The sequence below is a fragment of the Chlamydotis macqueenii genome, chromosome 19 (genome assembly GCF_036417535.1).
Source record: "Chlamydotis macqueenii isolate bChlMac1 chromosome 19, bChlMac1.mat, whole genome shotgun sequence".
NCBI classification, from domain to species: Eukaryota; Metazoa; Chordata; class Aves; order Otidiformes; family Otididae; genus Chlamydotis; species Chlamydotis macqueenii.
In genome coordinates this window covers 814,457-827,918 of record NC_141574.1, presented here as the reverse complement: position 1 = coordinate 827,918, position 13,462 = coordinate 814,457, and the positions used below count along the sequence as shown (strand labels likewise).

The 13,462-nt window shown below is 50.1% G+C and overlaps 1 protein-coding gene and 1 long non-coding RNA gene across 9 annotated transcripts in view; one reads left to right on the top strand and one right to left on the bottom strand.

Moving 5' to 3' along the window:
* NF1 (neurofibromin 1) overlaps positions 1–7,567 on the top strand; it is a 97,120-nt gene extending 89,553 nt beyond the window's left edge. For 2 of the 3 annotated variants that reach the window (XM_086763018.1, XM_086763017.1), the window contains one exon: positions 2,744–6,915. In XM_086763018.1, coding sequence (XP_086619144.1) covers positions 2,744–2,886 — 143 coding nt within the window. In that variant the 3' untranslated portion in view covers positions 2,887–6,915. Of the gene's footprint in view, positions 1–2,743; positions 6,916–6,997 lie in introns of those variants that run through there. The other variant, XM_086763019.1, reaches the window with a different exon arrangement.
* On the bottom strand, positions 4,521–13,389 carry LOC147598301 (uncharacterized). 6 transcript variants are annotated; one of them, XR_015260648.1, is made up of 4 exons: positions 10,571–13,389; positions 9,960–10,120; positions 9,675–9,840; positions 4,521–7,932 (listed from the first exon to the last, which is right to left on the bottom strand). It is a non-coding gene; the product is annotated as an uncharacterized LOC147598301 (long non-coding RNA). The 6 variants fall into 6 exon arrangements; XR_015260647.1 differs by adding an exon at positions 10,411–10,519 and having other exon boundaries at positions 4,521–9,840; positions 10,915–13,389; XR_015260649.1 differs by having other exon boundaries at positions 4,521–9,840; positions 10,571–11,200; positions 12,764–13,389.
* Between the last annotated feature and the right edge of the window lie 73 nt (positions 13,390–13,462).

The following is a 13,462-nucleotide window of genomic DNA, read 5'->3' as shown; positions in this document are numbered from 1 at the left end:
CTACTCCTTCCTTTGTTGGCTAAGAGGAAGGAGTTAATCCAGCTGTCAGAAAGTTCTTCCAGGCGTTCTGCAGAGAAGGCTTTTATCAAGCGCTGGTGAAGAGCCCATCTCCCAGAGCCCATCAAGAGCAGAGTTAGGAACTGGTGCACTTGGGACGCTAGTGAGTCTGTGGTAATGCATTTGTGACACTCTGCGTGGTTTGCTTGGAAATTAAATTTTCAAAGACTGATGTGAAGGCCAGGAGATTACTAATGGCTCATTTTTTCAATGAGCCTTTGTAGGTGTTTCGAGCCAGTGTGAAACAGCCCTAAGTGATGGATACTTTATGAAAGCCTTGTGCTTAGTGTTTCATCTAAGTAGTATTTTCCCATCATCTCGTCTTGCCCATTTCCTTGAGCCGGTTTCCTTGGTTGGTTTTTTTTTGCTCACACCTGTGGATTGCTTCTCATTCTCATGGTAGTTTGTGGTTTTTGTAAGCTCACGCCCACACAAGGAGAGGAAGGATGATGGAGCCTGCAGCCAGCTTCTGCCTGGAGCTGGGAAATTGTCCCCACGCGTGTGTGCGGTGTGGAGTGTGTTCCTTGTTCTTGCTAAAGCCAATGAGAGCCGGTTTCATATAGGAATGGGACGTAACTGTGGGAGATGTTGTTTATAGCAATGGGGCTTTGTTCTGACCTTATTCGCTGTCAGACATCCTGGGTTTTGCTGCCGATTGTACTTTGAGCCTCTCACATAGAAACACCCTCCCTGCTGTTCATCCCAGTGCTGCACGTGTCCCGTAAGTGGGGAGTGTTGCTCAACACACATCAAACGTACTCGGTTTGTTGTAGAAATGCTGTGACAGCCACACTGAGATACTGCTACAGGGATGATTAACTCATTGGAGCGTCAGCATAAAAGTAATAATTGATGGGAAGCATGTCTGCATTAAACAGAGGTCTCAGCTTTCATGTCTTCAAGTCACTGACTGCGTCCAGTGCTGTCGGGGAACGGCTCGTAACCCAAGGCTTTCGTGTGCTGTCCTCATGTCAGTGTGAAGTTCACGCTAAAGCAGTTCACTTCGGAGGTCTGTTTGGTGTGACTCTTTTAGCAAAACATAACAGAGTTACCTTGTCCTGCAGGGAGCATCCAAAGCTTCCCAGAAAAGTCTGTGCGCTTGGGTATAAAGCTGTCTGGTGCCACCCTCCCCGTGCACCCCTTCTGCCGCCTCCTGCCTTTGGTGGAGCTGAACTTGCACAACAGCAGCTCTCGTACAGATTTCCAGACTCGCCTGTTCTCTGTGTGTTTCCCTGCTTAGAAAACTCTTGCTTTAGTTGTCCTTGTTAAAAGTTAATTGTTGGGTTTGGTTTGGGGTTTTTTTTTGGTTTTTTTTTTTTAACTTGGAATTTGCCAAATATTTTTTTTTTTTTTGCAATTTTTAAGTCATTGCGACTGATGTCCACACTTTGGCACTGAACTGAAGTGAATACCAGCATCAGTTCTGTTTCTGCTGCCTGCAAAGCGAGCCAGCCAAGCCTTTCATTCCTCCTGGCAGTGGCAAAGCCCTGCAAACGTGGATTTATACGTTACGTGCTTTTACTGATCTTTATTTGTGAGCCAGGATTCAGCGCTGAGGGGAATTGTAGGTACTTGAATACACACGGATCTTCTCTGGTACAAGAATTGGCGTCTGCTGTTGCGGCAGGATTCTGTAGGTTCAGAAAGGAACCTTCCTCGCTCCGCTGTCCCCCTGTTTCGTAGCAGCCATTGATTTTTTGGCTGGAAGAAGCCCTCAGGTTGACGGTGTCAGTTCTTCCTCCTAGAGAGTGCGAAAGCCAGAGAGACTGGAGCCAAACTTTCATTCGCTGAGTCTTCTCCAAAGCAGAGCCAGGAAGGGCTTTGTGGCCTGGAAGCCCTCGGCGTTCTCCGTGGGCGCGGATGCTGGTACGAATGCTCTGTGGATGCAGGGGAACCCTTCATCCGCGGTGTGAACGTTTATTTCCTGTATCAAATAAAATTCCTGTTTCTGTTTTAAGAGCTGACAAGGTGAACTCTGAGCGGTTGTAGGAAGGTAGCATGGATTGAAACAGATCGGCCAGTGCCTGCAGGGCAAAGTGTTTTGTCTTTTGTTGTCGGAGGCAGACTAAACTAACAGCAAATTCAATCTGCGGCTTTAGAGGGGGAGAAAAAAGATTATTTGCACGAGTCGTGTTGAGCTGTGATAAGCTGCGTGTAGGTGAGCGCGTAGATCTGTGTGAGCAGGCACGGCACTGCAGCGTGGGAGATGCATTGCCTGGTCCGAGTCCAGGCTCCGCCGAGCCCGGGGCCGTACAGCTCTTCATACTGCAGCGCTGCGGTGAGACGGCTGTCTCGGGTTTGTCGCTGGTGGGACCCCAGGGACAGTGAGCGGGTGTGACGGTGGGCTGAAGTGGTGTCCTGGGCCGGGCTGAGGTACAGAGCGGCCGGCACGGGGCCCGTTCAGGTCTGTGGCCACAACGGTGCTGAGCGGTGTTTGCGCAGGGCAGGGCCCCGATCCGCACCCGGCCTCGCGGCGGGCGGGGGACCCCAGCGTACCCTCCTCCTCCTCCCCCCTGCCCCACTGCGCTGGGGCACCGAGCGGCGGCCGACCTGCCCCCCCCCCCGGCCCGGCCCCCCCGCCGCCCGCCCCGGGGCCGGGTGCTGCCGGAGGGCGCCCCCTGGGGGCGGCGGGGGGGGCCGGGACGGGACGGCGGCGGGGGTGACCGCGGCCCTTGTGTTTCCCCAGGGATCGACAAGGAGAACGTGGAGCTCTCGCCCACCGCCGGACACGCCAACAGCGGGAGGATGCGCCACGGCTCCGCCAGCCAGGTGCAAAAGCAGCGCAGCGCTGGCAGTTTCAAACGTCACAGCATCAAAAAGATCGTGTGACTATTTCCTTTTCCTTTTCCTTGCTTTTTTTTTTTTTATTTTGACACTGACTGACACACGCAGGGCTCTTGCGAAGGGCCCTCCGCTGGTTGTGATGCTGCACTTAATTTTTAAAGTCCCCATCCTGTCAGCCGTGTTGCCAGATGATCAACTCTTGAGACATTGCCTGAATTTTACTGCCTTTGTTTCTTTCCTTCTGTTTTTGATTTAAGCCAGTGTTTCAGAACCGCTCGTGTAGATCCTGACGGACTTGGTAGCCGAGGGAGGTGTGGAGTTCTTGAACGCTGCAGAACCGTCTCTCGTCCGAATACGAAAGCCATTGCCCGTAGACAGTTCTACCTTGCTTCTGTTACCTGCCTTGTTTGTCTCTTCTCTAAGGGAAAGTGTTAATCCTTAATCCTGTTTGCACACTTCTCAAGGTAGCGGCTTTAGGAGCTGGGGAAGTTACTATAATCCTGGTTTTAATTCCAACTTGTTAAGACTTTTAGCTGTGGACTTTTTTTTACCATGCTTAAAAGAAACTTACAATGGCCGCAGTACAATGAGCTTGCCCAGAAGTGGGAGGTTAGATTGAATTTCTAGTAATTAGCAATAAATTTGAGAGGACGAGGAGGCTGCATGAGTCTCTCTCATTCCCCAGGCCATAGCTGTGTATGAACCAGACTGGACAAACTGGCTTTTTTCCAAAGCAAGTTTTGCTGTACTTTAACTGCACTAAAAAGGTTGCATAGTGGAGAGAAAACCATCGGGAACTGACTATTACGCTGTCGTTGTAGCAGTGCTGAAAATTGATTGCTTCCTTCTTCTGTTTAGCAAATGCTTTAGTTCTGCCCTTCCCGGCAATAGGCACCTTCGAGAAATTCCTGGCAGGATAACCAGTGAGGATGGAGGGGAAGAGTTAATGAATTAACTTCCAGCTCTGGGAGATGGTGTTTGGCCAAGCTGCTTTTGTGCTGCCCGAGCAGCGGTTTCAAAACAGTAATGTTTGCTTAAGGTACATGAATTTAAAAATAACTGACACTGTGTCGAATCCAGGCTACGCTTGAACGTTTGCGGTGCAATTCCCGCTGTCAGGACAGACGCCTGCAGTCAGACCCATCCTGCAGAACGCCCAAGGGGTTTTAGTTTGAAAGGGTTCGTCCCTGGGGCTCACACAGAACCAAAATTGCTGTCACTGTGAAAGACTTGCCAGCTGCGGCCGTGCCTCAGCGGTGGGTGGCTGTCAGGACATGCTGCTATCTGATGACGTGTGAGGGGCAGCGCCGGGCGCTGCGGCCGCTGCCTGCGCGGACTGGGAGCCTGCAGAGGCTGCGTCTGGGAGGCGAGCAGGAAGGCTGACAAAAGGGGCTGTGTGGGGGCTCACGGGAGGGCCAGGCGTGTCTCCTGCTGAAGAACAGCTAAACTTCCCAGTTTCAGATCCGTGGTGTATGTTAAAATTAACAATCTGTAAGTGGCTTCAAAGGGAAAAAAATAGTATATCCACTATATAAAACAAAATCCTCTAGTGCAATTTTGTTAGTGGCTTTCCGTAAATCAAACTCCACAGCTAAATTATTAGAGAATGGTACAACTAAGTGTTCAGATTTTATCGATATAGCACATAATTCATGTATCCACACAGTAACAATGTAACATTTCTGTAAATAAAAATACCTTTATTGTATTGATTCATAAAATAACAATTTAATTTCTTTAATTTGTTTACAGTCCTGGAAAAACTATGGACACACACTTAATATGCAAATAGTTTGCCAAAACAAGAGGAAAACTTAGAATTAGCAGTCTTGAAATAGGCATGTCAGAAAATACGAAGACTGGTGCAATTAACCACATTTTTTAATTCTCGGTCGTGCCGGAGCCGCAGTAGAAGGGTGGTTACTGATCCCACACAGAGCTGTGGAGGGGGCAGCGAGGTGGGACTGCAGGTGGGAACGGGGCGGTGACTCCCGCCGCGTCCCGGGCTGCTGCGCTTGCAGAACCCTGGAGTCACTGCTGCAAAACCCGATCTCATCTCACGCGTCAGACCGCTGCCAGCCACCTCCCACCCTGCCGCTCTGCGCCGGGCTGTCCTGAGCCGAGCTGATCCCAGCCCCTTCCATTTTGCTGGAGACAATGAATTGTAGAAGCCCGAAGATTTGTAGGTAGGAGAAAAAAATAATATCTCGTGAAGGTATCTCGCTGTTAGAAAAATGCAGCTTTCAGTTGATTCTCCTAAAGCAGATTTTCTTTAAAGAGAAATAATAATTCCAGGCGAACCACCAAATCAGTTTTGCTTGGACTGGGTGCATTGGAGAGCAACTTTTTCAATATTTTGCATTGCCTATATTAAAAAAAAAAGGTGTCCCTAAATTCTAATGAATGCACTTTGAAATACATATAAAATTACCTTTCGTGTGAGGACTGGAGCTACTCCAGGCTCTCAGTTCCAGCTGAAAAAAACCTGCTATCTTCATAAAGTTAAGTCAAGAAAATTGATTGTTTCCTGGAAGGAGAGGGGGTCGTTTCATGTTTCCAGTGCATGGTTCAGTGAGAGGACCTGAACTTTCTTAGCGTGGGGGTGTCAGACGCATTAGGTAATGGGGGCTGAGTTTGGGTGCAGTGGGAGTCCATGGCCAAGGTTTAGTCCGAGGTCACGTGCGCCCCGATACACAGGAACGTTGCCTCCCAGCACCCGCGCCGGGAAGCTTGTGCTGAGAGCAAGGGGGAAAACCTGGCCTTTCTCCAGGGCTGAACGCCCGCTGAGGTGTGCAGTGCCTTACTGTCCCAGCCGTCGCTCTGCCTGCCCCTCTAACGGCCCTCGCTGTTCGTTTGCCTTTTTGTTACCTTTGCTACATCCCCTGTGTTTGTTCTCTTCTGTTCTGAATACTCTCCGTCCTGCTCCGCCCCATTCCTCTGAGCACCACTCTTGGTTCCCAGTCTGTTCTCTCCTCCTCGCACCGCTCCTGCACGCTCGCAGGGATCAGCAGGTAGTTCCTGCTTACGGTCCAACGCTCGCTGTTTGGGGCAGCCTGCAGCCTGCCAGGTGGCCACCGCTGCGTGGGCTGCTGCGGCCGTGGAGTCTCTGTACTCTGAAATGAAAACTTAGATTCAGAAAAATCCGATTTTAACACGTGGACCATGTAACTACGTCATGGGGACTGTTACGTTTGACACCCCTGGTTTAGAACACGCTCTCCATTACGCACTAACAACAGTTAAGTACTGTAAAGACGATTAACATTTTGTTTGTGTTTGTATTTTCCCTGTCTTAAAAGATAACTCAGTAGTATTTGAATAGCGCATAACCTACCTGTTAACGATGCCAATGTTTCTGCTTTAACGTGCATGAGGTTTCCGCCAACAGGAAACATTTCCAGTAAGTATTGTGGGCTGAGCAGCTGGCCGCGTTCCGGTGCTCTGTTCCTAACCGAGTTGTAGGTTTTAGGGCTTTCTCTGTTTCATTCTAGGGTTAATTTTTTCCAAACGTAATGAAGCACGTCTTACTGTTATGCAACAAACTTACCACAGAAAGTCACTTTCAGTGTTGGTCCCACCATTTTTTTTTAATGCCCTATATTCACCTGTAAATAGTTTTTGTGTAAAATTTGACAGAAAAGTATATTTACTACACTGTAAATACATGTGACAATATATTGTATTATTTTGCTTTTTTTGTAAAGCAGTTAGTTGCTGTATATGTATAACATACAAATTTGATTATTCTAGTGTTAGTAACTGTTAACTACTACTACTCCTTCCTGCTGTTGCGTTATGTCATTTAAAAAATGCTGTGTACTATAAACTTACACTGTGTATGATATCTTACTATTCCCATCTGGGCTCAACTTGGAAAATGTTTCCTTGACCCGCAACCCTGTTCACATTGTCAGCAGGCGCGCGACAGCTGGCAAGAGCGCTGCCGACGCACACGCAGTGGTAACTGTAGGTAAAATGGTAGAAACCTGGTTTCAGATAATTGTTGTTCACCCGTTTTCCCCTCATGTATGTACTTTCCCTTTTTTTTGAAGTAAAATGTAAATTCAACCTGCTTCAAGTTGTTTGAAGGTCATTCACGTGTGCTGCGGGACGAAGGTGGTGTATTCTGAAATCCTTTTTCTGTTTCTTGTGCCAGTGAGATTTGGGTGCACCCTTTGGGTCTGACCCAAGGGCCTCGGCACAGCAGGCGCTGGATCCAGCCGCAGTCCCAGACTGAAAACCCACTTTCCCTGGGGAAAACTAGAACTGAGTGGAAACCCAGTGTCTCGGATTTGTCTTTCCAGAACGCTGCTTCTCTGTGTGTGTGTGATCTTGCGCAGTTCTAAATAATGGCAAAACCGATTGCCTGTGGATAACCGAGGACAGAATTTGGACAGAATAAAGCCCACTGTCATGAATTTCATGTCACTTCAATAAGATTATCGTAATTGAATACTAAGAGTATTTCTTTTTAAAGTGTAAATTTAATATTTTAATAAAACAGCTGCTTGGTCTTTAAAGAACATTTCAGTATAATTTGTCTATTTCAGCTTTTCTAGCTTAGAAGCTTGAAGTTTCAACTGTCAGGCAACTTTTATGACAAATGGTTAATCAAATCTATTTTTCTTTTAGGGGAATATATTACTTTCCTATTAAAAATGTATAAGTACTTATATTCTGGCTTTGTGAATCGTAAAAACACATTAAAGCGTGACTGCATTGACGACTTCTGCGACATCTCCTTGTTCCTGCGTGCTGGCTGTACCATTAGGCCTGCTCCGTCGAAATCAGGCAGGCAGGCGCGCGGGCACGCGGAGCAGGTGACTCGCTGCTGCGCTCCCGCTGCCACGAGGGACTGCGCAACCGGAAGAGCTGCAGTCTCTGAACTGATACATTTCAGGAGCACGCTTTCTCTACCTTAGAGGAAGTGTTCATTACTCCTAAATCAGAACTAGCAGCACTGGCTGGAGCGGGGAGCCACGCAGGAGATGTTTCCTGAACACCACATCCTCAATCACTGCTGCTGAAAAAAACCTGAGGTTCCTCTTTTGGACAGCTGAGCTTCCCTCCTACTCCAGATCACAAAATAGACTGTAGCCACAGTGATGGAATAAAAAGAGAAAGGATTTTATTTTAGTTACGTCTTTATGCAGCTGGAAAAACTATTTAGGGAAAAAATTGCACCCTTGGAGCAAGCAGTTCTGTCTTAGGAAATAGCTTCAAAATTCCTCCCCAGCTGCTGAAATATTTTACAAAGGAAAAAAATAAGCAAAGAACTTTCTTGATGCTGGGGGATAAATTCTGTTCTAGAGTGAAGTAGGGCAAACCTGTACAAGGAAGCAGAGAAAGGAAGCTGTTACTCACAGGTGAGTGGCTAATTCCTGCATTCTAAGCTGTCTCTCTGACTGCCATAAATATTTCCAAGTACCGGACTGGGAGTAACAGGTCTTCACAATATTAATATTTTTGATACCCCACAAGTTTCATACTAAACATGTAATTCCCTTAACTGGAGCCTTTAACTGACACTGACAAACTGCACAGGAACGTGCACAAACATTAACATCAAAAGCCCCTTCCCCGGGCTGGTGGGATGCTGCACCACGGAGCCAATCTCCTGAGGAGTTGGGTACCTCGGAATGGCAACAGCGCTCTAGGATCAGCCTCCTCTGGGCTGCCAGCAGCTGGCTACAGAAAATGCACCGGCACTAAGGGAAAGGGCTGCCCCGGCTGCCCGTGCGCTGCAGCACGAGAGACGAGCTTCCTGTTCTTTGCTGCAGCTGCCTGACCCCAGACGGGCTTGGAGCCATCCGTGACAGTGACCGCACGCTGGCACAGGTCAGCTGCTGCCACAGCTACACAGGCACCCGCAGCACCAGCTGGGCTGGAATTGTCCCTTACATCCTGCCACAGGACTGAACTCTTACCGCAAGGTGGGCACTTCAGCCACTGTCAAATGCTCTTTCCTTTCCTGTCCTCCCCCAGGCCTGTCTGTATGGGAACGGTGGGCAGAGAACACCTGAGCCTCAGCAGTGTGATCAGTCGCTCGGTGTCACAGAACTGAAAACTGAAGCCAAGCTCCTGTAGCAATGAGAAGTGCTGACCCTTCATTTCAAAGCCAGGGTCCCTTCCCGCTGCTAAAGCTGATGTGAATCCTATGTGTCTTGGAACACTGGTTTCTTCACTTGACTGCTGCTATGTTTAACCAGCTCGCAAATGAAAAGAAATCCCAGGGTTGTTGGGCGGAGAGAGCAGAATAACATCTCTTGTGATGTGACTTGTTAAAGCAAGTATGGGTTTGTTCTTCAAAGCAGTAAAAAAAAAAAAAAAAAAGTCTGATGACTGCATCTTTAGGGATATTCAAATGATGTGTCGTAAATAGCGATGAGTAACTCTACGTTCAAGAAAATTTCACTGAACTATTAAATTGTATTTTCTTTTTTTTTTTTTTCTTTCTCATAGCACACTGTCCTTCAGAAAAACTAGAAATATCTGTTCCACTGCTTCTCCCCCAGTTAGCGTACGTAGGGAATGAGGTGTGCCCAGGAGATCCAGGTGCTCAGAACATAAAGTGCAGAAGAGCTGCTCAGCCTGACCCGCTCCTCGGCCCATGAAGACACAGGTAAAGGAAACGGCTGGGTCCAGACAAGGTGGATCAGGGATGGGCCTGACTGGGAGTGAGTTTTTTTTAAGCTCTGCCTTATCAGCTCTGCTTCCTGAGGCTACTTAAGATACAAGATGCCAGAGGGGGAGGCAGTGGGTGCCCTGCCTCACCCATTCTGGGCTCCAGTCTCTTTGCCCTGATTTGCTTTCTGTGAAGTTCCCGTGCTTACTGGTTGCTCCCCAGCTCCTCGCAGCGGTGGCACATGCAAAGAGGGTGCACAGAACAGCTCTGCGCAGTGCGTGACCCACCCACTGCCCGTGAACAGGCGTGACTGAGCCTGGGCCAGAGGCAGCACGGGACCAGCGGCTCGGAGCCAAAGGAGAGGCCCAAGGGCCCTGCAGTGCAAACAGGGGAAGGAATTTCTGCATTTGCCCAGAACCCACAGCCAAGTCTGTGCAGCAGCGATCAAAGAGCCTCTGCGCTGCTGAATCCTGCTGTCTGTTGAATTACTCACGTGAAGAGATGCTCAGGGGAAGGGGAGGAGAGGCCACTGCCAGCTCTGTGTACCCTGTCCTTCGAAGGCTGCACTGGATCTTGTTCTCCAGGGCTGATTCTCCTCTGCTCTCCCTCCAGCCAGGCCCGTCCTCAGTTTTAACTCCTGGTCTCACAGAGTTCCTGAAAGAGGGAAAAATTACTGCTACTCCCTCCATCAGCTGCAGTGCAAACACAGCAGTGCTGCTCTGCGACATCCCGCACAGAGGCAGGCACGGCGCTCAGGAGCGCCCCAGCCCCTGGCCCCGCACAGCCTCTGCCTGCTCTGGGGAGCGGAGGCTCTGCCTGGCTGTGCAGCGGGACGCCAGAACCACTGCAGCACTTGGCGCGCCGACGCACCCCTTGCTGCTGCAAAAGCAACAGAAGAGAGCAGTTACAGATGAAACCCGGCTCGCACAAGCCTGTAGCACAACCTGCTGTAGCACTCCTGAGGACCGGCTCAAACGCCCTGCAAAGAAATTCAGCAAATGCACCTCAGCTGGCCTCATTTTCCAGCCCTGGCTGAGATGTTAATGGGTGTCCCTGTAATTTACAACAAAGAAGAATAAATTGGCCTTGAGGATGCTGACATACCCGACCTGTTCTCTTCTCGTTTTCAGTAGTCCTTTTACTTTGTCTGGTGCCAATTTTTCTTGCTGGGAACATTTGTTTGCTTTTTAAATCATCATGAAAATTGAGCTAGCCGGCTAGAAAGCTGTTTCCCACTCAGGAAAAATTGAGAGACATCAAGTGTTTCTGTAAGAACGTGGCTTGTCAGACATGGAAGCAGTTAATCATTCTGTGAGCAGTGTTTGTTTTCTTTGACATCAGTATAGTTTTATTATTACTCAATAGAATATAGTTTTATTTTCACTGTAGTAAAGCTTATGGACTTTGCTTTAAGAGCTGAGCTGCGCACTGCACACAGAGCAGGATACCGGTTTTGTCCCAGGAGCTTGCGGTCACCGTGAGTGTCCGACGCAGGCTTTGTGACCTCGGACAAACTCTCCACGCTGTACAATCGGGCACCATCACCGCCTGAACTGCCCAACTGTAACAGTCAAGAGTGGCCGGCAGTTGGCAGAATTCTTCACAGACAAACTGAGAGCCTCAGATTAAAGATATTAAAGGGACAAAGTCTTAGCACTGTTGTATTTTTTCTGCTTCATGTGTGGAGCAATTCGTGGTCTTTAAGCAGGTATTTAGTATTACTTTCTCAGTCGTCTGAAAAAAAAAATTGAGGCAAAGCAGGAACTTTTCACAGGAAAATTCTTACACAAATGAGTAATTTAGGAAGGACAATCCTCCTCAAACCTGACCCTGTGATTTTTCCAAGTTACTCATTTGCACTCGCTGATGTACTAACTGCACGCCGCATACACGTGTAAACAAACACCTGAGCAGGTTTAACTCCAGCCAGCCTGGTTAGTTAGGCCAAGAAAACTCCCCTGCTGTCCTGCTGTTAAGGTGTCTGCAACAGATTTCCTGCATCGTTACACAGCGTAGAGCGTGCTGCTTACAGCCAGGCACGTTCACAGGAATGGAGAAGGCACTGCAGAATGAAAGGCTTGGTTACTGGAAACAGGAAGGAGGCTAATTTGGGAGGAGTCTCTTATGGCTAGATTAAAGGGCAGCTCAGGTTTCCTCAGGTGTGCAGACTGTGAGGGGAGCGATGCTTCCCTACGCTGCTGCCGCTCCCACTGGTTACCACCAGGAACTACCCTGGTTTACAGCCTCACTTCTCCTTGCTCTGCTGTTCTCTGCTACCAAAGCACCCTTGCATCAGCCATCTCTCCCTGGCTGCTTTCTTCCCTCTGACTTTGCCTCCGAGTTTCCAAAAGATAAAAAAGCAGCCTAAGTTGTTCCCTGGGGAAATCCAGGGCCACCTCTGTCACCACAAAGACAGGTCCAGTGACAAACCAAGAAGTTTCCTCTCCGCTGCACACAACACAGAACCAAATCCTGAAAAAGTGCAGGTACAGCAGCGTCCCAGGGGCCACCCCAGCACCCAGAGGCAGCGAGTGCCCTCTGGTTTGCAGCAGACGGGAACGCCATGCCACGCTGCACAGGAAGGAGAAGCACCTGCAAAAGGCTGAGTCCTGCGACCCCATGCCTTTCCATGCAACCGGGCTGGATTACTTGGAGAGAGGCCGACCTCCTCCCCTCCCGGGTGCTACAGTGTTATTAACACAGAAATTAACAACGATCGCCCATAAAGGTCAGCGCGGAACTTTTCCCAAGGCATGGCGGCTTCTCAGATTGCTGCAGCCACACCCCTGCATCTTTTTCCTCTTTCACACCAGTCTGCTGTGCAAACTCCTGGGCTCCCTAGAATAACTACGGCCATCTCCCAAAGCCTCCTCCCAGGGACCTGCCCAGAGCTGTCCTGACACCACAAACAAGCCCCCGTGCCCCAGCCAGCGCGCCAGCAACGACAAGCCACACTTTTCTACCATGTATCCACCCCAAAGATTCCTTGGGACACAGAAATCACGTACAGGCTTCATTTTAAGGATGAAAATGGCTGTAGGGGGAAATGTCACAAGTATTTAACAGTACAGTGAAAACGAAAGTCCTCATTAATTCCAACTTTGTGCTATTGCAACTAAGCAGTAGCCTTGCCCCAACACAGATTTTTCATTTCTCATCCTGGTTCAGCCTCGGCAGACAGCAGCTCCAATCCTGCATTGCTGTAGCTGCTAGCTAATGTTTGCCTAGTCTGAAACTTCATCATCAGCTGAGCATCTGCAGCATTTGTCTAAAACTTGGTATAAAGCACAGATTCACCTCTGTTTACTTGTTTGAACAGCACAGCGGAACCTAGCAGTGTCTGTCTGTGTTAGGAGACAATGGAGAGCTTCGGCCCCGGGGCTGAGATGAGCCGACGATCCCAGTAGAGAACAGGGTTGAGATGAAAGTGCTCGGGCGCAGCCTCTAAGAGCCATGAGAGGAGAGAGGCGCGGGGAGCCGCTCCTAGCCCTTTGAAGAGGTGAATCAGCTACGCCGGTCCTGCCAGTAAGAGAGGAGGCAGCTCGGCAGCCGGCAGGAGCCTGGGGGCAAGGCCGGGCGGGGCGGCTGTGCCAGGGCAGGAAGCACTCGCCGGGCCGCCGGGGACACCGGCGGGGGCTGCGCCGCGCCAGCGAGCGGGAAACCCTCTATTACAGCAGCCGCCGGGCCTGCCGCCTGTCGCGGCGCTGGGCTGCTCCCCGCCCGGGGACGAGGGACTCCACGAGAGCCGGCCCCGCCGCCGCCATGGCTGACCGGGCCTCGGCAGGCTCTCCGCCCGCCTCACGCAGCGCGGGGGTCCCTTTACGCCAAGTCCCCGCGAGTAGCGAGCGGACAACGGAGGGAGGGAGGGAGGGAGGCGGCGGCCACCACTCCCTCCCCGCGCCGCGGCAACGACAGCCAACGCAACCGCCGCCGAGCCGCTTCCCGCCGGTAATGGCGGCGGGGCAGTGCGCAGGCGCGGCGCGCGGGGAGGCCGGG